Raw genomic sequence first — 15,973 nt, forward strand, 5'->3', positions numbered from 1 at the left:
ACTTACGCTAAGACAGTCCCCTGGCTTCATACTTCTCTACCTCTGACATACATGAAATCAAATAAGGCATTCAAAAATGTATCGCCCCAAAAACGACAGCACTTACAGCACGGTTGCAAGCCGACTATCGTTCCCTGCCATGCGACGGGCCACGCAATATAAACACAACAAGACCCTAAACTGTTGTTAATACTGAGGTAAATCACATACCAGCACACTAGTAATGGCCTCTAACAACACAAACCCGTACATCCCTTCGACAGTGAGAACCCTCTACCAGACGTGTTGTGTTGTGTTGCAGGCCCTGGGACGGGTGTTGGGTGAAATACTCTGAAATCCTCTGGCTGATAAAAGACAGATGTGCAGCTGACGACAAGCCAGCCAGCCTGCTAATATCTTTTCCAGCTCAACGTAGCGATTAGCGCTGGCCTGTGCTGTCTGGGCCGAGCCGGGCCTGTGTACTGGGGCGAGGGGAGCCCCCAAGTGTGTGCTACAGCTTAGGGGTGACACACACACACACACACACACACACACACACACACACACACACACACACACACACACACACACACACACACACACACACACACACACACACACACAGGGTTCACGTACACACACACACAAACATACACACGGTTCAATGGACACAAACACGCGCAAATTAACACTTACGGTACACACACTGTTCTCACAAACACACACAAAAACACACTCTTCACACACTCCTCATCTTCAGCACTAACATCTCCATCAGACACGGCTCTCCGCATATCTCAACATCTGGGGCAGATTTGGCCGTTTACCCGTCTGTTGTCAGTCAGTAATGATTGTTTATAGTTCCGTCTCAGAACCCGTAAACAATCAAACAATATGTTCCGTGTTCTGCATACTGCCTTTTATAACCAATAAAAAAACCTTGACTGTGCAGACTCCAAAACAACACAACACAATAAAGGGCACCGTGTTTTCAAACGAACGCTTGCGCCGAAGGCGGGGAAATGTTGCAGCGTTGTTCAAACGAAGCGTACACACCGCAGGCCTTCGGGGTTAGGGTTCCTGAGGGCCCCTGGGCCGGCGGCCATCTTGGACGCGGTAACAGGCGTGCTCAGCACAGGTGCTGCATATCCCAACTCACATCAAATCTTTACACAGAAACACACACAGCTTTTATAGTGCGGTCAGATATCCTCGCAGAGAGTTACGCACACACTATTAAACATGAACTTATAACGCAATAAAACAGGGCAATGATGTCACGCTGTATAGTCGAAGGTGTGACTAAGGTCTACACAGCGGCGTTATGGAACTAAAACACCGTGACAACAAGTGATTAAATCGTCCATTGCTTTAAGATGGAGACTTCAAAAACGTTACGTTTCCCCCCCCAACCCCCGACTCGTCATGACTCCAGTCATTCCCCAAGAAGGGAGCGAACTAGCAGCTAGCGACCGATGCTAATTGACTCAACAACATCGCTCATTACAACTACAACACGCTACACCAGAGGCCATTCTGACACATATGGATGCTATTTGTCCAGAATTACCAGATGTTGATCTCACAAACATGCCTGTATCGTGCCAGACAGACGCTTGTTTTTGCAAGGTTTCATTCCGACCAAGAATCTTTATTAAAGCGATGGTGAAAAAACAAACGCATTCTTTCACGAGGAAAAAGAAACTCAAGCTCTCTCCATCTGCGCCGACCTCGGGTTTCCTAACGTTACGAAAACGTTGTTTTTACCGGCCTGTCGAACTGTACACCCAAAACCTGCCTCACCTGCTGCTCACCGTGTCCAACTGCCTTTACTGTGTAGCAGAGCAGCGTGGGTAATGGCGTGGTAACCGACTGTTCCACTGGAGTATATGGTGCATGGCTGGTGTTTGAACAGCTGCTGAGTGAGTGTGTGTGTGTGTGTCTGTGTGTGTGTGTGTGAGTGTGCGCATGCATGCGTGTGTGTGTGTGTGTGTGTCACTGTGTGTGTGAGTGTGCGCATGCATGCGTGTGTGTGTGTGTGTGTGCGTGCACATGTGTGTGTGTGTGTCTGCGTGCACATGCATGCGCGTGTGTGTGTGTGTGTGTGAGTCTGAAATACCAGAGCTCATACTCACTTATACCCTAGCACGCTGGCTAACAGGAGAGCGCTAGGCTAGGCTAGGCTAGCAGCAGCATCTGCAGCACATTACTGTTTCCTCACGGCTCCAGAGCACAGCCAGCCCAGAGGCCTCTCACTGCATGCCATTACCTCAGGTTCAGCTGAGGCAGCTGGGCTGACAAACACAGACAGACAGCACTGGGAGTCTGTGTGTGTGTGTGTGTGTGTGTGTGTGTGTGTGTGTGTGTGTGTGTGAGAGAGAGTGAGTGAGTGAGTGAGTGTGTGTGTGTGTGTGTGTGTGTGTGTGTGAGTGTGTGAGAGTGAGAGTGAGTGAGTGAGTGAGTGAGCTGGGTAAACCCAAGTGACACTGACACACGTGAAAATCGACACTGGAGAAAGGTACACAGACACACGGACGTCCCCTGCCACAGTCAGCGTTTTTCCGTAGCTGTCGTGATGAGTGTGTGTGTGTGTACGTGCGCGCGCGCGGAGTGAAAGATTGCAGAGTTTGCACTGCAAGTGCAGCTGGATCGAGTGTGTGTCAGTGTTGATGCGTGTCACACTCTGAAGTTGCTGATGTTATACTGTCTGTGTGTGTGTGTGTGTGTGTGTGTGTGTGGTAGGTTACCTGAGGTTAGTGTTCTGGCTCTCCATGGCCACACGGGAACCGTTTGGACTGGGGCTGTTGGAGAGAACAGGACAGAGAGGAGGACAGGAAAGGGGGAGAGAGGAGGACGGGAAAGGGGGAGAGAGGAGGATAGGAAAGGGGGAGAGAGGAGGATGGGAAAGGGGGAGAGAGGAGGATAGGAAAGGGGGAGAGAGGAGGATGGGAAAGGGGGAGAGAGGAGGATAGGTAAGGGGGAGAGAGGAGGATGGGAAGGGGGAGAGAGGAGGATGAGGGGAGAGAGAGAAAAAAACCGAGACAGCAAGGAAGAGGGACAGTAGGGGGAGAGAGAAAGCAAGAACAAAAACAGTGAGACTCAATAGGGAAGTAGATCCGGCAGGTCACAAGGGCAATGGCTATCAAGCGTAGCGATACAGAGAATAAAAAAATAATAGTTGTAACAATGTATACCGATCCAATCAGATCTCCACAAGCGTTTACAGAGGAGGAGCTAGGGGCCGTTTGCGATTGGGGCATAGGACTCACTTGAGGACCAGGTGGAGGTTGGCGGAGAGACGCGGGTCGGTGAACTGCGTGGTTCGGTTGTTGTGGTCCACGAAGTAGACACGGCCTGTGGCAGTGTTGCGTATCTCCCAGCCCGGCGGAAGAGGACCCAGCTCCTCACAGTTCACATTGCTCAGATCCCTGGGCAGGGGAGAGAGGACAATTAGTAACCAGGTTTTCAATTATACACCAAGTCTTGGGGGGTGAGGGGGGGGGTCCACTATTCTGGTGGGGGCTTAACGTAGACAACTGTGACTTTTTAGGGGGGGCCCTCATTGAAATATAAATTCTTATGTGGGGGCCCTGGTGTGTTATAAGGGGGTTCAGCCCCCTGAACCCTGTGTACATCACCCCCTGAACCCTGTGTACATCACCCCCTGCTAGTAACTAAACTCCTCTGAACATACAGTTATCTATTCACTCAATCAACAAACCGATCTAAAAACAGGACGAACATCAATGACAAACAAAAGTACTCTACTCTAAAGATAGCTCAGCGCTAACAGCCTCTCCTTCACTCAAACACGGGCCGTCACAGGACAACTCCAAACTTGACGTGTCACTTCTGCGTCACATCTTTAAATCATTCCATTTCCACATTCGCAATTGTTTATCGCTGTCTTTTCGCCGAGCGGGTCATCGAAAGGAACAGCAGAAGCATGGAACGTTCTCTCGTCAAAATAAAGGACGTTGCCTGAATTCTCAACTAAGAGAATTGGATGGACGACAGCAGGACATCTGAGAAACCACTTGAATGATTCCCCAACTATCTTCTCCCCCACAGAGCAGCATTCTTCAGCGTTGAAACCCAAGCCTCGTTGTTGAGGGATGGTTTAACTGTCCAAGGAGGACCCATCACTCAAAAAGACAGCGGCCTACGCCCTGCTCAGCTGATCATGACATCATGCGGATGTCTCTGGCCAAACCACCGAACCGGACCAACCTTTAGAGAGCCTTTTCACCACTAGATAGACACTTTAACACCGTATCAATAACATGTTGTTGTTCTCAGGATATACTCTTGTGGAACACTGTGGTCAACTGAACATTTTAAATATGTTTTTAGGACATTTCTTTCTGCTTTTATTGGGATAGAGACAGTAGAGATTGACAGGATGGGAGAGAGAGGAGGGATGACATGCAAGATATGTCGGGGGTCGGAATCTAACCAGGAACCTTGCGATTACGTGTGCTACGCCACTAAGCGCCCCCAACGGAACATTTAAGTTCGTAACATAAAATTCGAGGTCAAGATAGGATTGGATCTGCGACAAAGACAGTGAAGGGCCATGTTCCATTTAGACATGCTTCCTTCCGTCGGGTAATCACTGATCTGACCAGATTGAACTGGTGAAAGAAACAGGGTTATTCCAGTTGTCCAATCACCTCTGAGATCAGTAATTCCTTTAGGAAAGTAAGGAAGGAAGTAAGGAAGGGTGCTTTGAGTGGGTGAGTGGGTAAGGGGGGGGGGGGGGGTCCGTACCTGGGCACACGGGGGTCGTGCCACGTGCTGACGCCAGTCTGAGTGTGGAGGAAGTACACCTGTCCCTGCTGCGTGGTTCTCTGCTCTGGAGACGGGAACACAAACAGACGCAACACCGTGAGGACAAAATGAGGGCAATGCTTTTAGACCAAAACTGAATGTGTGTACAGTGTGCGTGTGTGTGCCTGTGTGTGTGTGTGTGTGTATGCATGCCTGTGTGTGTGTGTGTGTGTGTGTATGCATGCCTGTGTGTGTCTGCCTGTTTGTGTGTGTGTGTGTGTGTGTGTGTGTACATGTGCGTGAGTACAAGTCTAGCGAACAACTTTCTTGTGCTGCTTTCTGGCCGAGCAACTGCCGAGCAACTGCCATCCCATAATAGTTTATTTTCCATTACATAATGCAATGTGTTCACATTCACATGTATAATATATACACATGAACCTAGAGACACTAACCATTTCAAACATTTCAACAAGCACGAACTGAGTAAACTCTCTCTCTTTTCTTTCTTCCTCTCTTCCCTCCCTCTCTCCTTCCTCTGTGGGAATATCACTCCACACTGCCAGAACACTCTGGAGCGCTGGGAAGTGTTTGCAAACATGGAGCAGAGAGGAGGAGAAGGAGGGGTGGGAAGAGGACAGGAGTGGGGGGGGGGGGGGGGGGGGGGGCGCTGAAAACACACACACACCCCGTGCTGATTGCAGCTGTCGTGATGTGGTGCTGTGGGAAGAAGGGAGATGAGGGAGGGAGGGAAGGAGGGAGGGAGGGAGGGAGGGGTGGTGGCTGGGGCTGTAGAAACAGTATTAGGGTTGCCCTCTCAAAGGGCCGACTTGCCCTAGTACTCCCCTTGCTAGCTTCATGGACACAGTACAAGGGTGTGTGTGTGTGTGTGTGTGTGTGTGTGTGTGTGTGTGTGTGTGTGTTAGTCTGTGACCTGCTCAGCGTAGCTCAGGGGCAGGTGAGATGGTGTGAGACACCAGGTGACTGTGTTCTGGATGGCCTTCCGTTAGGTCATGAGGTGTGTGCGTGTGTCTCTCTGACAATGAGTAACTGTGCTATTCATACCCCTTGGGTAGGTCAGGTGGTGTGTGTTGTGACTGCATTCTTCAGCTCACCGTAGTGTGTGTGTGTGTGTGTGCGTGTGTGTGTGTGACCGGTTCACCAAATCTCCCGGGCAGATTTGTCAGAATGAGTAAAAGCATGCATACCCAGGAGTGTGAAAATGTGTGTGTGTGTGTGTGTGTGTGTGTGTGTCCTCCTGTCCTCACCGTATCCCTCTGGCAGGTCAGGCGGGGTGTGGAGGTGCGTGCGGCTCATGTAGTTCCTGTGGCGCTGGGAGCGGACGCGTCTCTCCTGGGCGCGCGGGTCGCCGCTGGGGAGGCCGCTGGCGGCGCCCACGCCGTTGGGCGTCATGATGGGCGTGTTCTCGTCCACCACGCAGCTCAGGGGCCGGCCAGGGCTGGAGTACTCCGAAGCTGGCCTGTAGGAGGGAGGGAGGGAGGGGGAGGGAGGGGGGAGAGAAGGAGGGAGGGAGGGAGGGGGAGGGAGGGGGGAGAGAAGGAGGGAGGGAGGGAGGGGGAGGGAGGGGGGAGGAAAGGAGGGGGGAGAGAAGGAGGGAGGGAGGGAGGGGGAGGGAGGGGGGAGGAAAGGAGGGGGGAGGGAGGGGGAGGAGGAGAGTGTTGAGGTGTAGAGGAGGACCGTCACACATTCATTTAAAGCATAAAACATCCAACTTCCGTTGATATAAATGCTGTCGCTGTTAAGACTTTGTCTGATACAATCTTTCATATTTTCTTTTGTTATTGTGATTGGTGTTTTTCTGGCTGTCGGCGCGTCCCCGTCCCTCTGTGTGTGAGGGACGTGTCTGAGGCGGTCTGGGTTTAAAGTGGCAGCGTGGCCACTGGAACATGTACGAGAGTGGCAGGAGTGACAGGAAAGCTGCTGATAAGAGTGCTGGTCAGAGAGAGAGAGACAGGGAGAGGCAGATTCTGAGGGAAGGAGAGGTGGGGGGGATGGGGTGGGGGGGCGAGAGGGGAGGGGGGGGGGTTGTCTGACCACTCCGTCTGGCCATCCAGCAACACTGACGCCTTGGTTATCTCCTGCGACAACCCCCCCCTCCCCATCTCCCCCCCCCCTCCAGCTCCAGGGGTAATTTATTTGTTTGCTTACTTCCCTAATCGGCTCCACTGATAGGGCCCCGCGTAGGAAGGCGACAGCAGTTCCAAAACCCAGGCCATGCCAAGCCAAACCTGGCTAGTCGTGCTCTATTTAGGGTGCCGAGACGCTCAGGAAATGGATAGGAACTCAGTCATTAACCAGCGACTGTTTTCGTTTTTTCGGACAGGTTTGAGTAGTTGAGGAGGTTTTTTTTTTTTTTTTTTTGTGGAATGGAGGCCAAATATACACACATGGAGACTGTTGTTTGACAGGGAGACTGATATTATATTGCACTTCAGTATGTAGAGATGTTATGATCTCTAGACCATTCAAAATCTAGACTGTTTGTTTGACCTTTCGGATTCTGGTGTGACTGGTCTGGCTGTTGTTGGCACAGTTCCATGGTTGAAAGCTGCGGAGGGGAATTCTGTTGTAAAATCAGTGTGTGTGTGTGTGTGTGTGTGTGTGTGGACTTACCTGGTGGGCCTCTCCCATTGCGTGGTCCGAGTGATGTGGTTTAGGTACTGGATCCGACCAGAAGCTGTCCTCCGCTCCTCCCAGCTAATGCACAGACAGACAGAGATAGTTAGCAACACACACACACCCCACCGGTAAGAATAAGTGTACAACTGGTGTATATCAACAAGTCTCACCCATCAGGTAAGTCGTTGTCAAACAGGCGGCTGCAGTCCACTACGGGGCCTCCTGTACCGATACGGTCTCTGGACTGGAGACTCACTGAACACACACACACAGACACACACACACAGGCACACACACAGGCACACACACAGGCACACACACAGGCACACACACAGGCACACAGACAGGCACACAGACAGGCACACAGGCACACAGACACAGACACAGAGACACACCAGCAGTTAGACTAAGACCTCTACCTGTCTAACACACCATATAACACTGCATATATGTTTTCCTCAGAGCCGTAACGCCACTGAAAAGGAAGTGTGTGGTTAAGGTCAGTGCAGAATGTTGAGACACAGGATCCAAACAGCCCAGGGTTGTGTAAACAGGCCCAGGGAGGAGGTCAGAGCTGGCTCTACTGAGAAACCAGACGACACGTAACACCACACAGACATGGCTTCTCTGGCTGACCCACCATGAGTGGCGAAACATCCCCATCACGACAGACATGTGGTTTTGGTGGTTTCTCACTTACACACACACACACGTATGCGTGCACGCACACACACACACACAGCTGTGTATCTGGCTCCAGTTACGGGTCAGGGATGAGTGTGTTTGTGGGAAATTGTGACGTCTCTTGACCTCTGACTGAGGTGTGTGTGTGTGTGTGTCTGTGTGTGGGTGTGTGTGTGTGTGTGTGTGTTTGTGTGGTTAAGAGCAGCTTTACTCACCGACTATCTGGCCTCTGACTGAGGTGTGTGTCTGTGTGTGTGTGTGTGTGTGTGTGTGTGTGTGTGTGTGTGTGTGTGTGGTTAAGAGCAGCTTTACTCACCGACTATCTGGCCTCTGACTGTGTCGTTGTCATTGGGGCCCAGCTTATTCAGGTCCAGTCTCTGATCTGGAAGATGAGAAGAGAAAGCAGAAAAAAAAAAAAAAAAAGATTAATATATTTCACTCCAAAATGCAAATGACATGTCAGGCAAATACTATGCTTATTCTGTCTGGCTTCGGCAATGACCACACATAACCACTGTTACCCCAATGTCACAACACTGCGACACCACAACCCATTAAACTCTCACAAAACAACAATCGTCTCTTCCAACGTCCCTGGGAAAACATGGAGGGACGAGGGGGCAGCGGAGCAGACACCGGCTGGCTGGAGGAGACAAACAGGACCCAGGGAAATGGGGAGAGGAGATATCCAGATTCCAGACGGAGATACCGCCGGTCAGAACATTCAGTGATGACATCAAAGAGAGCCGTAAACAATGCCAGGGTGAGGGTCCGACATCTACGCGAGCCTACTACCAAGAACAAGACAATGGACTGGCCATGTATTCTAAAGTGTGGACATCGGGACACAACCTCAGTTCTCAGAGAGTGGGTTAGGGTTGTGCGTGCGTGCGTAATATAATAATATTATATGTGCCATATAGCTGACACTTTTATCCAAAGCGACTTACGCTGCAGTGAGTGCATACATTTCAGTATATATGGTCCCAGCGGGAATCAAACCCACAACATAAGCGTTGTTAGCGGCATGCTCTACCAACTGAGCCACAGAGGACCACGTGTGCGTGCGTGTGTGCGTGAGTGTGCGTGACTGTAGGTTCTCCAATAGTTCAACACAGCAGTGCAGGTTTGGACATGAAACACAAATCAAGTACAGTTGCCCTAGTTCTCTCCACTCCTAGTTCTCCACTCCTAGTTCTCCACTCCTAGTTCTCCACTCCTAGTTCTCTCCTCCTAGTTCTCTCCTCCTAGTTCTCTCCACTCCTAGTTCTCCACTCCTAGTTCTCTACTCCTAGTTCTCCACTCCTAGTTCTCCACTCCTAGTTCTCCACTCCTAGTTCTCCCCTCCTAGTTCTCTACTCCTAGTTCTCTACTCCTAGTTCTCCACTCCTAGTTCTCCCCTCCTAGTTCTCTACTCCTAGTTCTCCACTCCTAGTTCTCCCCTCCTAGTTCTCCACTCCTAGTTCTCTCCTCCTAGTTCTCTCCTCCTAGTTCTCTCCTCCTAGTTCTCTCCTCCTAGTTCTCCACTCCTAGTTCTCCCCTCCTAGTTCTCCCCTCCTAGTTCTCCCCTCCTAGTTCTCCCCTCCTAGTTCTCCACTCCTAGTTCTCTCCTCCTAGTTCTCTCCTCCTAGTTCTCCTAGTTCTCCACTCCTAGTTCTCCACTCCTAGTTCTCCACTCCTAGTTCTCCACTCCTAGTTCTCCACTCCTAGTTCTCCCCTCCTAGTTCTCCACTCCTAGTTCTCTCCTCCTAGTTCTCCCCTCCTAGTTCTCTCCTCCTAGTTCTCTCCACTCCTAGTGTTCTCCCCTCCTAGTTCTCCACTCCTAGTTCTCTCCTCCTAGTTCTCTCCTCCTAGTTCTCCTAGTTCTCCACTCCTAGTTCTCCACTCCTAGTTCTCCACTCCTAGTTCTCTCCACTCCTAGTTCTCTCCTCCTAGTTCTCCACTCCTAGTTCTCCACTCCTAGTTCTCCACTCCTAGTTCTCCCCTCCTAGTTCTCCACTCCTAGTTCTCTCCTCCTAGTTCTCCCCTCCTAGTTCTCTCCTCCTAGTTCTCTCCACTCCTAGTGTTCTCCCCTCCTAGTTCTCCACTCCTAGTTCTCTACTCCTAGTTCTCCACTCCTAGTTCTCCACTCCTAGTTCTCTCCACTCCTAGTTCTCCACTCCTAGTTCTCCACTCCTAGTTCTCTCCACTCCTAGTTCTCCACTCCTAGTTCTCCACTCCTAGTTCTCCACTCCTAGTTCTCTCCTCCTAGTTCTCTCCTCCTAGTTCTCCCCTCCTAGTTCTCCCCTCCTAGTTCTCTCCTCCTAGTTCTCCCCTCCTAGTTCTCCACTCCTAGTTCTCCACTCCTAGTTCTCCACTCCTAGTTCTCCACTCCTAGTTCTCCACTCCTAGTTCTCTCCTCCTAGTTCTCCCCTCCTAGTTCTCTCCTCCTAGTTCTCTCCACTCCTAGTGTTCTCCACTCCTAGTTCTCCACTCCTAGTTCTCCACTCCTAGTTCTCCACTCCTAGTTCTCTCCTCCTAGTTCTCTCCTCCTAGTTCTCCCCTCCTAGTTCTCCCCTCCTAGTTCTCTCCTCCTAGTTCTCCCCTCCTAGTTCTCCCCTCCTAGTTCTCTACTCCTAGTTCTCTCCACTCCTAGTTCTCCACTCCTAGTTCTCTCCTCCTAGTTCTCCACTCCTAGTTCTCCACTCCTAGTTCTCTCCTCCTAGTTCTCTCCTCCTAGTTTCTCCACTCCTAGTTCTCCACTCCTAGTTCTCTACTCCTAGTTCTCCACTCCTAGTTCTCCACTCCTAGTTCTCCACTCCTAGTTCTCTCCTCCTAGTTCTCTCCACTCCTAGTTCTCCACTCCTAGTTCTCTACTCCTAGTTCTCTCCTCCTAGTTCTCCACTCCTAGTTCTCCACTCCTAGTTCTCTCCTCCTAGTTCTCTCCTCCTAGTTTCTCCACTCCTAGTTCTCCACTCCTAGTTCTCTACTCCTAGTTCTCCACTCCTAGTTCTCCACTCCTAGTTCTCCACTCCTAGTTCTCCACTCCTAGTTCTCCACTCCTAGTTCTCCACTCCTAGTTCTCCACTCCTAGTTCTCCACTCCTAGTTCTCCACTCCTAGTTCTCCTAGTTCTCCCCTCCTAGTTCTCCACTCCTAGTTCTCCACTCCTAGTTCTCCACTCCTAGTTCTCCACTCCTAGTTCTCCTAGTTCTCCCCTCCTAGTTCTCCCCTCCTAGTTCTCCACTCCTAGTTCTCCACTCCTAGTTCTCCACTCCTAGTTCTCCTAGTTCTCCACTCCTAGTTCTCCACTCCTAGTTCTCCACTCCTAGTTCTCTCCACTCCTAGTTCTCTCCACTCCTAGTTCTCCACTCCTAGTTCTCCACTCCTAGTTCTCCACTCCTAGTTCTCCACTCCTAGTTCTCCACTCCTAGTTCTCCTAGTTCTCCACTCCTAGTTCTCCACTCCTAGTTCTCTACTCCTAGTTCTCCTAGTTCTCCACTCCTAGTTCTCCACTCCTAGTTCTCCACTCCTAGTTCTCCACTCCTAGTTCTCCACTCCTAGTTCTCCACTCCTAGTTCTCCACTCCTAGTTCTCCACTCCTAGTTCTCCACTCCTAGTTCTCCACTCCTAGTTCTCCACTCCTAGTTCTCCACTCCTAGTTCTCCACTCCTAGTTCTCCACTCCTAGTTCTCCACTCCTAGTTCTCCACTCCTAGTTCTCCCCTCCTAGTTCTCCTAGTTCTCCACTCCTAGTTCTCCCCTCCTAGTTCTCCTAGTTCTCCACTCCTAGTTCTCCACTCCCTACTCATCATGGATATAAACGTCAGGTCACATTTGTAAAGCCTTTGGTCTCTGTGTGTGTGTGCTGGGTTGTGTTTCAATTTAAGGAAGGGGTGTGTGTGTGTGTGTGTGTGTGTGTGTGTGTGTGTGTGTGTGTGTGTGTGTGTGTGTGTGTGTGTGTGTGTGTGTGTGTGTGTATCACCGTTGTCCTGGCTGACAGTAAAATATGGATCTGTTCCGGATACGTGTCTAGACTAAACAGGGACAGTCTAAGGGTTACAAGGCTGGAATACTAAGCAGGAGGGAGAGAGGGGGGGGGGGGGGGGAGACACACACGAGAGAGAGAGAGAGGGGGGGGGGGGGGGAGACACACGAGAGAGAGAGAGAGAGAGAGGGGGGGGGGGGGGAGACACACACATGAGAGAGAGAGAGAGAGGGAGAGGGGGGGGGTAGAAAGTAAGTGAGAGAGAGAGAGAGAGAGATGAGATGAAACTGTAACCCTGCTAACATCTGAGGTGCATTTAAAAAAAGACAAAAAAAAACCTACAGTTCGTCTGAGAAGGGAAAGGAAAGAGGGGGAAGAAAAAAGGACGCCGGACGGAAAGCAAGAAATACCACGGGGAAAAGACACTGTCTGTCTGCAGCATACCGTATGCAGCCTTAATTAGCCCTATGGCTAACAAGAGTGTATACGTCTATATTTCGAGGAATGCCACCCAGACAGAACATTTTACATATAGAACTCTGACCACTAGTCAGTCTGGTGTATACTGTTCCCCACCGCAGCCGAACCAAAACGGGTAAACTACGGGGTGAAGTCAAAAAAAAAAAAAAAAAAAAAAAAGATCCTGAGGCATGCAATTTGTAAGTAGGACAAAAGGCTTTGAGGTTTGAGCCTGTGATGCTCCAGAGCAGGAAGCAGAGCCGTGTGACGTGCCAGACAGAGAGACAGAGAGACAGGCGGACAGACTTCTAGGAAATTAGGAATGCAAAGACCCATCTGGGGGAAAGTGTGTGTGTGTGTGTGTGTGTGCGTGTGTGTGTGTGTGTGTGTGTGTGTGTGGCGGTGGGTGGGTGGGGGGGACTGGTGCCCTGCAACAATTCCTGTGGTGGCAGGACCATAGGACAGGACTGTGGCTGCAGTGGTGGTGTGTGTGTGTGTGTGTGTGTGTGTGTGTATGTGTGTGTGTGTGTAGGGGGGGGGGGGGGGGTGTATACAGGACTCTGGCTGTTGCTGTGGCAGCAGACTATAAAAGGAGAGGGGGGGGGGGTTACATGAGGACTGGTGCCTTAAGAGGAACGGTTTCCCTTGTCCCTCTTCCTGTGGTGGCAGGACAAGCGGACAGGGTTGGAGACGACAGGGCTTTTACAGCGGCGGCAAACCCTGGCCACTTCCTGTGGTGGCAGGGCAGCAGTCGTCAGGGTTAGCTGTGGGGGGGTGGGGTGGGGTGGGGTTATCTGAGGTCCGGTGGCCCCGTGACAAACAGGTTTCCCCCTGTCCATTTCCTATCCACATCATCATCATCATCATCTTCGTCATCATCGCCCAGTGGCCACGTCGCAACATGGCTGGCCCCTCGCTGTCTGACTGACTGCTGTTGTTCCAGTCACAGTCAGACAGGTTGGCCTATAGTCAGCTAACCACTGGCGTGGTTATATCTACGGTATAGGTCTTGAGAAGACGGCAGACAGCGGAGGCTGCAGACAGTGGTCACCCCCTCACCCACCCAACCAGGGCGCGGCGGTCTCCTATGCGACGTGACCTCTCTACCGAAACGCCACAGTGGAATCCAGATCAGCCCATAGTCAGAAAACCACTGAATGGTGTACATGGTAACCCTATAGGGCTTGAGATGGAAGCTGCTCTCGATGTGCTGGACAATGCCGTGGGCTGATTGCTAGCTGGCCAGTTAAAACAAAGGGAAAGACAGCCTTGACTCTACATAAAGAAAGGGACTGTTATTGGAAGCAAGGAAGAGACAGTAAGTCTAGTCCATCCATATACACACACACACCGTCTGTGTGTCTGAAGAGACAGTGGGATGTGTGTGTGTGTGTGTGTGTGTGTGTGTGTGTGTGTGTGTGTGTGTGTGTGTGTAGAGGTGGAAATCCAGGGTGTGTGTGTTTAAGCTGGCACAGCCCAGCGTGGGCGAGGCTCCCAGGTGCCCCCTCACTCCAGGGAGTAGGGAGGTGGCCCCTCACTCCAGTGGCGTCTGCCTCTCTTCCTCTGGCACCCCCGCAAACACGCACAGACACACACACACACGCACGCACGCACACACACACACACACACACACACACCTAGCCAGCCAGACTGGCACCTGAGCCCAGACTGGGATACCCTAGTGGGCATAGCGGTGCCAGTGTGCTGCCAGATGCCCCATATGGCCGTCAATCAATAGGACCTAATGGTGTGTGTGTGTATGTGTGTGTGTGTGTGTGTGTGTTTTGCTTTTACTCTGCTTTGATGTGGGCCATAAATCAGGTCCTGTGCTGAGTAATAGGAATGGAATAATGATGAATAGAAGGGGAATGTGTGTGTGTGTGTGTGAGTCATTGGGAGGGTAGGATGGTTTTTGCTACCTCACACTGGTCTGAGACCACCACACACACACACAGGCATAGAGTCACACACACGCATACACAGAGATGATATGGCACACACACACACACACGCTTCTCACACTCACACTTACAGCCAGTGTCTTTGAGGCGGTTGATGGCGTTGGAGAGGAGGCGCACGCAGCCCAGGAAGCCGGCCCCCTGCTTCTTGTGAATCTTCTTGTGGTTCCACACGCTGATGGTGATGGAGTCGGACTTACCAATGTACCTGTGCACGAGAAAGGGAGGGAGGGAGAGGGGGGGAGAGAGGGCAGTTACTTTAAAGTGTGCTACTGAACAGGTGACACCCCTGATAATCCTGACAGGTATTTCTGGACCTCTGAGTCATTAACACAAAAAAAAGGTTGCATGGCAGTTAAACCCAGTGATGCAGTGAAGCATCACTGAGCAACCTACAGACACACACATACAGACACTTCCCTATTTAACTTCACAGCGACAGGAGTAGTTCCTCTATACAGTAACTGTGGTGTAGACCATGTCTGTCGGAGCATGTCAGACTGAGGTCAGACTAGACGTCGTCATAAATCAGATGGAGGAAGTCAGTCTCTCTCCCCCCCCCCTCTCTCTCCCCCCCCCTCTCTCTCTCTCCTCTCTCCCCCCTCTCTCTCTCTCCTCCCTCTCTCCCCCCCTCCCTCTCTCCCCCCCTCTCTCCCCCCTCCCTCTCTCCTCTCTCTCTCCCCCCCTCCCTCTCTCCCTCTCTCTCCCCCCCCTCTCTCTCTCTCTCTCATCCTCCAGACAGAGACAGTACTTACAGTAAACACATGATACGACCACACTAGGCTAATTACAGCCTTAGTTTACCGAACCACAGCCTAACCTTGCTGGCTGGAAGGGTGCATCAGCACCAGAAGGGAGAGATAGAGAGGGGTTTCCCTCGCTGTGTTTGTGTGTGTTGAGAACAGAGCAGAGGAAAACACATTTCCGTTCTATATGGAAATAAATAAATAAATACATACATAATTAATTAAAGTGCTGTTCTGTTCCACTGACACAAACACACAAAGATGAGCTCGGCTAACAGGAGGTAGATGTAGTAACATCTGTAGTTTCAGTCAAACTAAACCTAAACGCTTTGCTTTAATAAAACGAAAGGCTTAAAATGTCCTGCGTCTGTCTGATCTTACCAGACAAATGTTTCAAAGTAAGCCTCCTCTACCTCTACCTTCACACACAGACAGACACATGCATACACGCAAACACACACACACACACAGGCGTGCACACGCATACACACACACACACACGCAAACACACACACAGGTTCTGTGTTTGGGGGGAAATGAGAGAACGGACCAGACAATGACCGAGTGTCTGGGGTTCAGGTATAAACACAATTTCCTCCTGTAAAAGAAAGAAGGACACACACACACAAACAGACACACACAGACACACAGACACACAGACACACACACACACACACACACACACACAGACTCTTCGGTTGAGATTAAAACCATTTCACTGTCTGGCTTTGCCGGTAGAGCCAGCGATTAGCAAATTAAGAGGGAGGAGGA

The 15,973-nt window shown here is 51.0% G+C and overlaps 1 protein-coding gene across 1 annotated transcript; it reads right to left on the reverse strand.

Moving 5' to 3' along the window:
* Nucleotides 1-2,726: 2,726 nt before the first annotated feature.
* Nucleotides 2,727-14,664, reverse strand: LOC310824751 (E3 ubiquitin-protein ligase SMURF2-like; the record flags this gene model as incomplete). The annotated part of the gene is made up of 8 exons (XM_083698007.1): nucleotides 2,727-2,780; nucleotides 3,249-3,407; nucleotides 4,750-4,834; nucleotides 6,018-6,229; nucleotides 7,384-7,467; nucleotides 7,560-7,644; nucleotides 8,390-8,455; nucleotides 14,531-14,664. Coding segments are annotated over 8 exons (879 nt in total), but the record flags the coding sequence as incomplete, so codon positions are not given.
* Between the last annotated feature and the right edge of the window lie 1,309 nt (nucleotides 14,665-15,973).

Source organism: Argentina silus (assembly GCF_951799395.1).
Source record: "Argentina silus genome assembly, contig: scaffold_530, whole genome shotgun sequence".
Taxonomy (NCBI): domain Eukaryota; kingdom Metazoa; phylum Chordata; class Actinopteri; order Argentiniformes; family Argentinidae; genus Argentina; species Argentina silus.